Source organism: Neophocaena asiaeorientalis, unplaced genomic scaffold (assembly GCF_003031525.2).
Source record: "Neophocaena asiaeorientalis asiaeorientalis breed wild unplaced genomic scaffold, Neophocaena_asiaeorientalis_V1.1 scaffold108, whole genome shotgun sequence".
Taxonomy (NCBI): domain Eukaryota; kingdom Metazoa; phylum Chordata; class Mammalia; order Artiodactyla; family Phocoenidae; genus Neophocaena; species Neophocaena asiaeorientalis.
In genome coordinates this window covers 4,658,542-4,672,114 of record NW_020173770.1, presented here as the reverse complement: position 1 = coordinate 4,672,114, position 13,573 = coordinate 4,658,542, and the positions used below count along the sequence as shown (strand labels likewise).

Here is a 13,573-nt window from a genome sequence, read left to right as displayed (position 1 = left end):
GGGGCCCGCGCCACGGAGCAGCGGCAGCCGGCGGGGCGCGCCTGGCGGCCTGTCCAGGGGGAGGAAGGCCGAGTGGGTTCCGGGGTGCTCGTTGCTTTTCACCGACGGGGGGTTTGGGGATCTCAGGGCTTCACACTGGGGGGCCTTCTTCCTGCCCCGGCTTTCCGTCCGTCGGCACCACGCAAGTTTTGCCACGGTGGCCGGGGGTCCTCTGACGAGCACGGGAGCTGCCGTGCTGCTCTCGGAGGACCAGGGCGGGTTCACGCAGTACGTTCTTCTGCGCTCCTCTCCCCTCTCCTCCAAGAGCCGACGTGCCCTTGGTCCTCTCGCCGGGACTGCGTCAGTCTCTCCTGAGCTGCCTCGGCGCCCTGCTGCGTTGCTGAGCCCGAGGCCTCTCTCCCGCGTCTGGCAGCCGCTCTGGCGGTGACCCAGGCCTTCGGGGCCTCGCCGTAGCCGCCCCCCCTTCGTGTTCCCGCACCGCCAGCTTCAGTGGAAGTGTTCTGCTGTGAAGCCAGGTTGCCCCTTCGCCTGAGGCCCTCTCCGTGGCACCGTCAGCTTGGATCCGGGAGCCGCGTTCTCCCTCGCCGGCCTCCGGGGAGCCCAGGCCCCTCCCGCAGCTCTGTCTGCTTCGATTTCCGCCCCACGGGCAGGCTCCGCTCCGCTCTCTGTTCCTGCCCTGAGGCCCCGGCCACCGGGGGGCGCTCTGGCGCTGCCGACCGCACCTGGCTGAGCCCGTGGTGCTGGAGCCGCTTCGCACAGAACAAGTTCAGGGACAGACGGGCCGTCCTGGGTCCCTGCTGTCCTTCGGTGGAAGAGCAGCAGCCTCATTTTATTTCATTCATTCAGCGCTTGTTCCCCAAGGACTTAGTCTGGCCTGGCTCTCTGCCGGGGGCCGGGGATGCTGCCAGAGGAGTTTACAGCTGGGACGAGCAAACAAGCAACAGGTAGAAGAAAATGTGGACTGTGTGTCGAGTCGAGTACAGCCGAGCCAGGAAGTTCAAGGTGGAATCGAGCATCTCACTCTTAGTTCTGTTTTCTCGATTCCTCATTTCCTCTCTTGCCCTCGTTTTCTTCTCTCCTACCCATGCACACGGAGGCATTGCTCCCCTTCCCCAGTGGTGGGGACCACCCCAGTGGTGGTCAGGAAGCATGCGTTTTAGGTGAGACAGTGTGGTGGACCCACAGAGAAACAAGGCTGGGCTGGCTCCAGCCAGACCACTTAGAAAACAGACTAAAATGGTTTCCTTCAAGAGGTCTTATCTGTTCTGGATTTATAAGACATTGAGGAAAATGTCTTAAGAGTCTAGTAAAAAGAAATTTAGAGCAGAAGATCATCCAGAATGTAAGAAGAGGACAGAATCAAGGGAGGTAAAGTGATGTGAACAAGACCACACGGTTTTAGCCCACGGTGCTTTTCTGAGGTGATGACAGTAAAACAAAGTTATCGTTTGAAAAGTGGAAAGATAAACGAGGCCTGGATTCCAAGACTTGGTATTGCACTTCTTTTCAACCAAATATAAAGTTAATTTTTTTTTTCTTTTTAAAATAGCAAACGGATGTTTCAGAAGACAGCGATGATGATATGGATGAAGATGGGATTTTTGGCTTCATAAGCCTTTTAAATTTAACTGAAAGGAAGGTGGGTTTCCCTGACTGGCATCAGAATGGTTATTCCTTAGGCCAAACCCTCAGGAGTTAATTTTATTTAATGCATGATAAAAGTATCTTTTATATCTTTTAAGACCATGATATTAACTATAAATATGTGTGGTCTTGTGAGATCTTATTGTAATCCTTTTTTCAGTATGAAGGTGTTTTTGTTTTCCTTTGAATACTCTGTACCCAGTTAAAGTCTTTACTGCCTGTGGTATAGAGAATCGTCACCTGGCTTTTCAGGAATGGGTGTCCTGATGTTGGTGTTGACACAGGAGCTGTTTTGCTGTCTCTGCAGCTGTTTTGATTTCTGAAGTTGAGGACACTTACTGACATTTATCTGTATTTTCATTCATTACTTTTTATTGACTCATTGATGAGTTCTAATAAACAACCAGCAGCTTCCCCTCCTTAGAATAAGATGCAGGCTATACTTTATCATAATTTTTAATTGAACTTTTCCAGTTACTTCCATCTGTCTTTATGAGATGGATTAGAATTTCCATCCCAGCATGTCTGAGTGTTAGTATAACCTTCTCTGACCCTTGATTATGGGATGGTAAATAACCAGGTGTAGTTACTTTAGAGAAATACTTAAGCAATCAACACTGACGACATATAAGGTTTTAAAGGTTTTGGCAGGAAACTGCCCTTACCTGTAAGATAAAAAGTGATAGCTCTCACTTTGGAGTTTTCTCCTGTAAGTGATGGCCTGTAATAAAAGGTGAGCCTTCTCTTTGCTTCCTAGGGTACCCCGTTTGCTGAACAAATTAAAGAGTTTATTTTACGCCTGTGCGAGAAGAACTGTGAGAAGAGTATGGTTGAACAGCTGGACAAGCTTTTCAATGACGCCACCAGGCCTGTGGGCTTTCTGCTGAGTGAAAGATTCATTAACGTTCCTGCACAGATAGCGCTGCCCATGCACCAACAGCTTCAGTAAGACACTTTGGAAGATGCCTTTGAATGGTAGTTTTTTCCCCAAGTGGATTCAGAAATGTGATTCAAATGGAATATGTTGGTATAGAAAGAGTTCTGCCCTTGGTTTAAGCATGAGTGGTGAGAGTGCCTGTGAGATGCATGCATTATTCATAATTGGCTTTTTAAAAGAGCTTTAATTACTTAGGGATATTGTGATAGCAGGCTTCATAATCTTAGAGATTTAAATGGTATAAAAATTGAGTTTCATGTAGACTTTTTACCTCCATTTGACTAAAGCTTTTAACCCTCTTCACGGATAGATTTCTGTAACACAAATGAAGTGTTGAATTTACAACAGTAACAAACAGTACGACTCCTAAATCCCACTGGGGTATTTATGACTGAGGCAGCCATGGTCCTGATACTGCATCTCTGGCTCCTCAGGGTTTGTTATTTTGTGTTTTAATTCAGGAGTTTTAAGTTTACGAGAATATTTTAAATGTAAGAAGGGCTAAGAATTGGCATTGCCCGTGCTTTGAAATAGAGGAGGATAAAATTACAGGCAGGCGCCCAGGCTTTACGGAATATTATTTCTCAGAGGTCATGGCACTTCTTTGTGATCTCCCTGGAAATAGTTGGTGCGAATGTAACTACAGTCTGAAGGCCTTGCGGTTTCCCATTTTTCCTTCAGAGACGCATCGCTTTTTAGTTTTACTCTCATACCCTCAGCTAATACTCACATCGCACTTCTGGGGCCTAAGCGTGTTTTGTTTTGCGTCGTCTTTTTCCTGATCAGCTGGAGCTCATGTCTGGTTTCAGGAGAGCGTGACCTGCTTTCTCCTGGTCCTCTTGAAGAAAGCCGCAGAGGGTTGTTCCGAGTTTCTTGAAGAAAGCCGCAGAGGGTTGTTCTGAGCTTCTTTACATTCTTGTTTAGTCAGACGCACGGGGTTATTGTATGATCTAAAGAAAGGAGGGAAAGAATTAAAGGCTTCATTGCTATCTCATTGACTGTGGTAGTTTGGGGCATCTGTCTGGCCATTCCTGCAGGAGGTCAGAAATGAGTCCCAGACGTGGTGATTGGAGATTGTAGTGGTCACATGCTGTAATGGCATTGGTCATGGCCGTGTGCCTTTGTGTGCGTCAGTTAAATGTTTGTTGTTTTAGAAAATCCAGATTCTTAGGTATTTTTAACAGAGCAGTGACGTGTGAACTTGAGATTCCTCTGTTAGTTGCTGTGTATCCACAGCTCAGAGCATAATCTGAGTGAGAGTCGTCGTACCATTTATTATAAAAGGCGCTGCCACAATCAGTTGAATGTGCACCTGGATGCATAAAGAAAACTCACTGCTTTAGAAGCATCCAGATCTAATGTCTGTCCATTAAGCCTGCGTCACAGCAGAACCCAGAGAAGAGGCCTCACCGGTTTTCTCTGTGCTCTGGTTTGTTGATGGATCTCGCCTCACCCATCAGCCAAACCTTGTGTGTGTGTGCCTCGTAGGAAAGAACTAGCAGAGGCGTACAAAACTAACAAGCCATGTGGGAAGTGTTACTTCTACCTTCTGATTAGCAAGACGTTTGTGGAAGCAGGAAAAAGCAATTCCAAAAAGAAACTGAGCAACCAAAAGAAAGATGAGTTAATGTTTGCAAATGCAGAAGAAGAATTTTTCTATGAGGTAAGCCCATCCTGTTCCATCTCTTTGTTTAGATGTAAATAAGGATTTTCTTGATAATAATCAGGATTTATTGCTCTCCCATTTTATGTCAAAGTCCTTCTGTTTTTAAACTTCCGTATCTACAGCAGCTAGGAGCTAGTAACACAGTGAGAGTGGGGAGGAGGTGATTACCATGCTGACGACATGCTTACCGTGAGATCTTTATTCTCAAACCGGTCTGGGAGGTGAACATCAGCCTGTGTGCACAGATGGGGGACGCTGAGTCCGAGGGAGCTTGGAGCCACTGTCTGGTCGGTGTGGAGGACGGGGTGGACCCTGCTCTCCCGGTGCTGGCTCATGTGCCGCCCTGTGCCCTTAGTCCTGGAGGCCACCCCATTGGTGGGATTTCTAGCACTTTCTCCCTGTAAAAGCTTGTGCTGTGACGGACAACCAGATACCAGAGCATGTTACTTTCTTATGCTGCCTTCCTCTCAAAAATGTTAAATACATCTCTGAGGAGGACATATTTTCCTGGATTGGACGATATCACTTATTTTAAGGTGTCCACTAAGGACTAAAGCACTGTACATTCAGCTCTGCCCTTGTTTTTCAGGAAGTAAATAAGTGAAAATTAAATTTTTAAAAATGTGTGCCTCGGCACTTCAGGCAGACCATGTCAGGGACGTATGTGACGGGTGTTTTAAGATGGGCTGGTTACGCGGACCTGCCTGTCTTCACACAACAGCTTTATGCTGAGGAAGCAGCTGGGACAGTGGGTAAGACCAGCATTTAAAGATGATTCTTCTCATTAACTGTCAAATTTCATGAGTCTTAATTTCACTTGTGTATCATGAGATTATTTTGAGAATCAAATGAGATCAAGAAGATGAGCGACTTCAGAATTGTAAACAGTATAGAGGTGGGTAGTACTGTTAATATTACTTAGCTGCTTGTTCCCCTCTTAGAAATGGAACACTTCTATCCATACTCTTCATGTAAGTTAGAAATCTATTTGGTGAGTGTTTTATAACGTCTGCCTGACTGTCCCATTTGAGCTTCCTTGAGTCTGTGTTTTGCTTCATTTAGCTGTCAGTCTTATTACACATGCCAAACATAGTATTTTTTGTTATCAATTAAGTGAGTTTTGCCTTTAGCTTGTCTGAATTTTAAATTTATGGTTCTTTGGTTTAGAAGGCAATCCTGAAGTTCAACTACTCGGTGCAGGAGGAGGGCGACACGTGTCTGGGAGGCCGATGGTCCTTTGATGATGTACCAATGAAGCCCCTGCGAACTGTGATGTTAATTCCAAGCGACAAAATGAATGAAATCATGGATAAACTGAAGGAACATCTATCTGTCTAACCCATTTCCCATGGACAGTGGTGGGCTTGTTTTTGTAAAAATTACCAGAAGACTTAGTGGAGATTTACTGAAAAACTCATGACTTTATTCAGATTAAGGTCCTCTACAAAAAGTAGGATTCTGTCACCCGTGTCTGTGACACATTTACAAAATATCTTTGCTTTTTAAGATTTTGGTCAAATTAAGAATGGTTGATTAAAAACTTTTCCAATAAGAAGAAAAACACGGAGTAGTAATTCAATAAAAACTTCTATTTTTAGTTGTTAAATAATATGCAAAAAGTTGTATTCTTTTCAAGACTATGCTTTGCAGGGTATGACATCCGTCTTCACGTCACGTCTGCACGTCACTCCAGTGGACCTGCTGGGCTGCCTTTGGGATACTTATTGCACATCAGGTTTTGTGTAGAAGGTTCTTGAGAGTCACTGTATAGTGCATCTCTGTTCAGTAGTTTCAGGGCACTTGTCACACATTTTCTGTTCCTTTTTCATTGTTGAAATGGGTGATAGGTGATCCATCACTTGCTGCAGGATATCCTTACTTTCACTAGGGGGCAGATTACTGAAATAGTATTGTGGTGCCAACTGCATAAATCTGTTTAAAACAAAAAGTTATTATTATTATTTTTGGTGAGAGGTACCAAACGAGTGGACGCTTTCCAGGCCTGGAGGATCTGCTTGTAGAATTTTGATTAGTGTGAACGTCTCAGTGGCTTGGTCTGCCTTTGTAGAATGAATACTTTCTGTGGTTTACATGGAAACAATCCAATTGCATTTCTAGGATAAGTTGGGTCCTCTAGGGTCATGCCACACAGCGGAAGTGACACCCCCCACTCTCATCACCAGGGGGGAACGGGCACTTCCCCCAAGGCCCATCACAGTTTTGCGACAGGTCAGATCAGATGCTTGGGAGAACTCTGGGTGCATAAGAGGGAGTATCTGCATCTAATACTAATACCATACCATATCCATTTGCTGAAGCTGGACACACCTGTAGTGACTCCTGGTTCCTGCCTAGAACATCACACTGCCCAAGTGGTAGTGGTACCTTCACAGTGGGTCCGGCATCTGCAGCAGCCTCTGAGGCTAGTCTCCATTCTCACTGCTGTCCCTATAGCCCATTCACTTAGCAGCCAGAGGGGTCTTTAAGATACATGGAGAAGAGGTTACCCTTGCTTAAAACGGAGTCTCCAGTTGCTTTGTACTGCACTTAGGATCAACTCCAAACTCTTTATGTGGCCCATACCCTACACCTCTGCTACCTGCCTGTCTTCAACCTGGCCTCCACCCCTTCCCTTCCCCACTTGCTCCAGTCTCAGTGGCCTGTTTTGAGAGGTCGCTACGCTCAAGGTCTGCACCTGCTGGCCCTGTTCCTCCTGAGGTGCATCGTGCTTTGCTGTACATTTCTATACTGTGTTCTCTCTTTATGCTGTAATCTCAGAGGTGTGAGTATTTCTTAGTCATCTACAGAGACCTGCCTTTAGTAGGTACTCTCAACATAATTTAGATTGGTAGCAGTATAACTTATATTGAAAATGTTAAGAAAAACCAAATTTGTCTTGCTCTTCATGTATGAATTCAAAGAAACCCCCTTTTTCTCCATTAAACTTACAGTTCAGGAGAGATTTCTGAGGCGATCCTGATGTAGTTGTTGTCAGATATGCTGAATTTATGGAAGAGAACCCACTCTGGCATCTTCTTGGTGACAGAGTAACAAGAAAGGGGATGCAGCTGTGCAACTTGCTTGTGCGTCAGCATTAAGTAATTACCTGACCCATCAACGTCCCGAGCAATCTGAAAGGCAGCGTTTTACAGAAAAAAGGATTTTGTATTAATATGGAGATCGATACACAAAAATATCTTGTTTTAAAAATTCCAAAATACTTCACACAGAATAGTTAAAACTACAGATTTGCTGCCCATGTTTTCTAGTTTCAGATATAGAAAGTAAGACATAAACATGTTTTGCTCAAAACTTGGAGCCAGTGATGATAATAAGGATGTTAACTACTTTTATCAGTTTCAGGGCAGCATGCCAAAATAGTGCAGCTACAAAGGTGAATGTTTTGGTCCAGAAATAAAGCTAGCACGTTCCCTGTCGCGTTATGGACCACGCTCGCAAGTGTCCAGTGCTTTACACTTGACGTTTTAGCTCCTTTAACCCTCAGGATTACCCTGAGATGCAGGTAACCGTACTTCTTCCATACAGATGAGGAAGTCCATGCGAAAATGTCCTTTTTCTCCATTAAGAGTGCTTTAGAGTCTAGGTGGTGCACATACTAATTCTGTAACTTGCTTTGGTTTAGAGGCGCTAGGTCAGTCAACCTCCGCGCCGGGAAAGAAGCAAATGGGCTGTCGCCTTTCCTTCCTGTTGGGCGTTACGTCACCAGGTACATGGGAGCAGACAGGTGAGATGAGGGACTATATGTTCAGCCAAAGAACGCTGTAACAGCTCCTCCGCGATGGGAAAGGTCTTCCTGACAGAACACTCTAGTTGAGTCCTCCGTTCCCCTGAGGGGAAGTATATTTAAGTACTAAATCTTTAGTAACATATAAAGGTTTTTAGTTTTATTTTAAAGTTGACATCAATACAGTAATCACCCCAAGTGGGAGGTTTCTGACAGGATGTCCTCAATCTGTGAAATGTTGTAGAGAGCACACTACAGGTGGCCTCATCCATTCTTACCTGCATAAAATAACCAGACAGAAGAGCTTTCCTTATGTTCAGAGTGTTTTCCTTTGAGCCAAAAGCAGGTTCTGTGTAAGGAAGCTCGATTCGCTTGATGATTTCTAAGAGTTCGGCTCGGATAACATCTGCCATCCTGAGTGCAGAGCAGTTGAGGAAGTAATCGTGACACCACTTTTCAACACAGTCTAGGAAGGAACAAACAAAAAGCTATTTAGAAATGACTCGTCATAACTGAGAGAGCCCAGTTGGGAAGGCGCTCTGCCTCCGCGTACCTCTGTGTCCTCTCCTAACAAGGTTGTCACGAGTGAGTGCGAGGGAGGCAGCAAGGACGGGGACCTCGGTGGCCGCGGGAGTGGCTGTCCCTGGCACCGCTGGGAAGGGAGAGGGTGCCGGCTGGCAGGACCTGCAGTGGCTGTGGGGGACTCCACGAGCCCACCAACTGTAAAGTGCAGGTCCCCACCGCTGACCAATACTATATATCACCCTCACCTGGCTCATAAGGGGCAGAAGAGACTGTCTCAAGATCAACATTTTGTCCAGCGTGCGTATGGCGAGGATGTACGTGCCCACGACATTCAATCAAACCGGGAGGGAAAAAGCTTACTGTACAGATACCTCTGATCCATGAAAATCTCTCACATACTTTACTTAATTATAAGAAAAGGATTACTACTAGGCTGATTTGGGAATTAATGATGTCACAGTTAAGCTCGCCTACCCTAGCTGCAAATTTTGTATCGAAATTCAGTCCCCTGGATCAGGGTGCAGTTATTCTTTCTTGCCACCTGTGATTAGCTGGATCCAGAGTTTTGCCTTGGCCGGGGAGCACACGTGGCCTCGGCAGAGCGGGCTGCAGACCTCCGTTGGTCTTTCCCGTCCACTCAGGCCCGTCTGGAGCCACAGGAGTGCTTGCACTTGGTCCAGCGACGACCGCCACCGGCTCGCCCTCCAAAGATGCCAAGGCCCTCATGTACTTTCTGGCTCCACTGACAACTTTTTCTGCTCAGCTTTGAAAAACTAACTCCCTGCTCTGCCACTCTGACTGCTGTCATACTTTTCACTTTAAACATTTTCCACACCATCTGCTGGAGCAAAGGAGGTAAAAGCAGCATCGTGGAGAACAAAGGTGAGAATAATCCTGGTAGGAAGGGAGCTCCCCTCTGGCTGTGTCTGCCTCACTGCTTTGCCCCGTCTGCCCCTAGAGACCCCCTTCCCGTCTTTAAGGCCCAGCACAGGAGTTTCACGTGGAGGAGTTTTCCGTTCCCTCACCACTGGGAACCGTGGTTTAGACGTACCCAGGACTTCTGCCGCAGCTTTGCACCAGGCCATTCTTCTCCCCTGGACGCCCTCCCCGCCCCTCTCCCCTGCTCCGCCAGGGTCCAGCCTCCCTCAGCTCATCAGCCTATTCATTACTATTACCTGGAGCTGGGGTTTGGTTTTGTTTTGAACGCTCCATATTCTCTCTCCAGCCAGTAGTGAGCATGCCATGTTGTGAAAGGCACAAAGCACAGCTCTGGCCGGTGGGCACCTAGAGATGGCAGTTCCTTTCCTTCCTCCCTGGACCCGAGAGGACAGGAGCCGTGCTGTGCAAGTCTGTGTCCCCTGTCCCTGCGTCCCCAGTGAGCTCGCTCTGAAGGCTGCCGGGCTGGGGGCCGGTCCGTGGATGCAGGCCCGCCCTCTGTGGGCGCAGGAGGCGTGTCTCTACTGCTCACCTGCGGGTGCCTGAGGGCCTCAAGCGCCATCCCACTCAAATGACCAAGGGGGCTGGAGACAAAGGGTGTTGGACGAATAACAACCCAGCTTCGTCTGGGGAAGGAAAGGTGGAATTGGGAGGTAATTTGTGAGAAGGCCAAGCGTTCACTTACGTTCGCTGGTGGAATTCAGAGCCATGTCCTGGTAGGCCTTGTAAATGTTGATGAGGGTGAAGTGATCTCCTTGAGGATGTAAGAACGTCTTCCAACAAGACAAGGCGGCCTCCTCTGCTCCCCGGGGCAGATGCGAAAAGCAATTAGGAGCTTTAAGATGCAAAAGGGCAGAAGGTCAGCAATAATGAGATGTGCCCTTTAGCCCTTTAGCACAACAGGCTGTGGGGGGTGTGGGGGGGTGGAACGGATGGATGGGGACTCGCTGCCGTTTGTAGCCCTGCTCCTGTCTTACTCTGTGAATAACATGCTATCCTGTTTACACAGAAATCAGAGAACTGTAGGGTGAGCCGTCATCTTGTGCTTCTCCTTACTCCTGTGTGTTAGCTTTTCTCAGGTCTGCTCAGCACAGCGGACACCCTGCTTGTAAATATTACAGCCCCCGGTCCAGGGACAGGATTAGAACTCAGGTCCTAATGCAGCATAGCCTTTGGTTTGTCCTGCCAGTAAAAGAATCAATTAAAACCTATAAACCAAGATGAATGAGGTGGTAGGAAATAAAACACACGCACACGTGACACGCTTTTCTTGATCTGTGCCGATCACTTCAGCAAAAGCGAACTCGGTATGCTTTCACCGGTCTGCTTTAAGAAATTCACTGGGTTTTTATTTAGATTTTTTCATATTAAGGCAATTCTTATAACTTTCTACATTTTCAAACTACTAAAATATTTCATTATCATTTCAAATGGATCTCATTTAAATCTATACCTGCTGCAGATACACGGTACAAAAGAGCCGTGGAAGGAATACCTGTTACCATGGCAGCGACTGTTAGCATTTCATCTACACAGTCAAATTCACAGGATGCTAAGATAGACTTGGCGAGCTGTGGGTCAAGAGGAAACTCTGACATGATGATTCCAAATTCAGAGAGGTTTCCATCATTGTCCAGTGCTGCCAGATAATCTAAGTCTTCCAAAGCCTGCATCAAGCTTTCCGGTGCTATAGGGAAGACAAAATTAATAATTACAAAGTCTCGTACAACCAAGATGGAGTAACAGGTACTGGATTTTCCCTCCCACACAAAACAACCAAACAATGAACAAAATATATGAAACAAGAGTTCGCAAGACAGAGATCATCAGGCAACGAAGAACAGTGATTCCTGAGAGGGGGGCACCTCAAGAGGTAAGCCTGAGGGCTGCCCAGCGTACTGCCTTGAGAGCATTTCCAGGCTGCGGTGCTGGGAGGGGACCCAAGGGGATCTGCCAGACTCCCCGAATTATGCAGAGGGTGCTGAGGGTCCGGGGAGACCAAGGTGGCCAAAGCCTGCAGGTCGGACCTCCTGAGAGGAGAGAGCTCTAGAGCGAGGACTCAGAGGATGTACGAGAGCCCCTCAGTCAGTCAGCAGAGCCCATTCACTCCACTCCAGGCCAGAGAAGGAACCATCCAGAAGAGCAGAGGGTCAGCGCCCGGTGCTCACACGGGATCCAGATATGGCCGTTCCCACCAGCCAGGCTGCAAAGTCTCATGATTCGTGGGACTCTGGGGGGGGTGGGGGGCGGAAACACAGAATAACTACACCCCACATGTACACTGTTCCAGTGCCACCTAACTAATCCTAAAGTCAAGACCTGAAAGGATCACTCTGCCACCCAGGACAAAGCTCCAGAATATTTACAGGAATACAAAATACCCAGAATCCAACCCAGTAAAATGGACAATGTCTAGCATCCAACAAATATTATGAGGCATGAGAAGCAGGAAAATATAATCCCATAATAAAGAGAAAAATGAACCAATTGAAACGGACCCAGATGACAGAAATGGTAGACAAGGATGCTGGAAGAGCTATCTGCCAGTACAAGTAAGGACCAAAGGCTAATTTTCTCCATCCCTTTATTTCCCTTATAAGTTTATATGACATCAATAAGGGTGTAGTTTTATTATATATGCTTAATAGCCACCTACAAAGATAAATCCATTTATTCAAAGTGAGGTATTCTCCTTGTCCTTGCAAAATAAAGTCACATTAAAATGAATACATGTGTTTTTCACCAGGCCTCACAAAGAAGCAAATCACACAGCATGAAGCTGCTGGATTGTTCTACCCCAGAAACGGAAGGATTTATGAGCTACTCAACGGCTTTCACTTGTCTCACTTCCAACATGTTCCTGGCAGGCGGGAGACAGAGACTGTGGGGACCTGGGAAGCAGTTTAACCTCCTTGTAGCTGGGAGTTCAAGGTAATGAACAGTACAGATTTACTTATTTGCTACCCAAACTTTGACCACTAAGCTATTTCTCAAAATTTCAAGTAAACTGTGTAACTCAAAAGCCAGTCCCAAATTCAGATTTGATGAAGTCCCCCCATTCCCATCAAGAGACCTGGGAACACTGGGAGAGACCCCGCTGCGGGCTGGGGAAGGACCCCTGGTGCTGCACGCAGCTCCTCGCATCCCCAGGCCTCTTGCTGGAGGAGAGAGCGTGGAACGGGCCTGGCCTCCACCTCTGACACGTGATTTGCCGGTGAAATATCAGTTACTGTGAAAGCAAGTAGTGCTGGGCTGAGGGGGGCTGTGAGCAAGTCTGCAGAGAACCCAGGCATCTGCTAGAGGACTCGGGTGTGGCCTTCACCCCACCAAGGAGAAAAGCTGAACGTCCCTGTTTTTGGTTTCTTTCATCAAGATTTAAAACTGAGAAGAGCACAGCCTCGGGATTCCGTTCTTGGATTCTGACCCCTTGGCCTCTCCAGGGCACTAGCCAGGAGCACTGGTGGACTCCTTGTTCATTTGGAGACCCTCGGGCAAGGATGAGACCTTGAGAAATCACAGTCCCGGGAAGTAAACAGATGGGCTATTTAGAAAAAGAGTCCGAGCCATCAGTGAGCCATGAAATCAAAAGTAACAGAGATGGCCTCATCCACCAGAGGGCAGACAGCAGAAGCAAGAACTACAATCCTGCAGCCCGTGGAACAAAAACCACATTCACAGAAAGATAGACAAGATGAAAAGGCAGAGGGCTACGTACCAGATGAAGGAACGAGATTTACAACCAAGATTACTCTACCCGGCAAGGATCTCATTCAGATTCAACAGAGAAATCAAAAGCTTTACAGACAAGCTAAAGCTAAGAGAATTCAGCACCAGCAAACCAGCTCTATAACAAATGGTACAGGAATTTGTTTGAGTGGGAAACACAAGAGAAGAAAAGGAACTACAAAAACAAACCTGAAACAATTAAGAAAATGGTCATAGGGACATACATATTGATAATTACCTTAAATGTGAATGGATTAAATGCTCCAACCAAAAGACAGAGTCTGGCTGAATGGATACAGAAACAAGACCCATATGTATGCTGTCTACAAGAGACCCACTTCAGACCTAGGGACAGATACAGACCGAAAGTGAGGGGATGGTAAAAGATATTCCA

The 13,573-nt window shown here is 46.7% G+C and overlaps 2 protein-coding genes across 6 annotated transcripts in view; one reads left to right on the top strand and one right to left on the bottom strand.

Annotated features, from left to right (window-relative positions):
- The window catches only part of BCCIP (BRCA2 and CDKN1A interacting protein), a 12,610-nt gene extending 6,757 nt beyond the window's left edge, over positions 1–5,853 (top strand). The window contains exons 4-7 of the mRNA XM_024751559.1: positions 1,550–1,639; positions 2,402–2,589; positions 4,070–4,244; positions 5,415–5,853. Coding sequence (XP_024607327.1) covers positions 1,550–1,639; positions 2,402–2,589; positions 4,070–4,244; positions 5,415–5,585 — 624 coding nt within the window. The 3' untranslated portion in view covers positions 5,586–5,853. The remainder of the gene's footprint in view (positions 1–1,549; positions 1,640–2,401; positions 2,590–4,069; positions 4,245–5,414) is intronic.
- The window catches only part of DHX32 (DEAH-box helicase 32 (putative)), a 51,420-nt gene continuing 43,491 nt past the window's right edge, over positions 5,645–13,573 (bottom strand). For all 5 annotated transcript variants that reach the window (XM_024751554.1, XM_024751555.1, XM_024751558.1 and 2 more), the window contains 5 exons: positions 10,949–11,140; positions 10,139–10,288; positions 8,271–8,458; positions 7,197–7,378; positions 5,645–6,179 (listed from right to left, as the gene is read on the bottom strand). In XM_024751554.1, the coding sequence (XP_024607322.1) occupies positions 6,008–6,179; positions 7,197–7,378; positions 8,271–8,458; positions 10,139–10,288; positions 10,949–11,140 (884 nt within the window). In that variant the 3' untranslated portion in view covers positions 5,645–6,007. The remainder of the gene's footprint in view (positions 6,180–7,196; positions 7,379–8,270; positions 8,459–10,138; positions 10,289–10,948; positions 11,141–13,573) is intronic.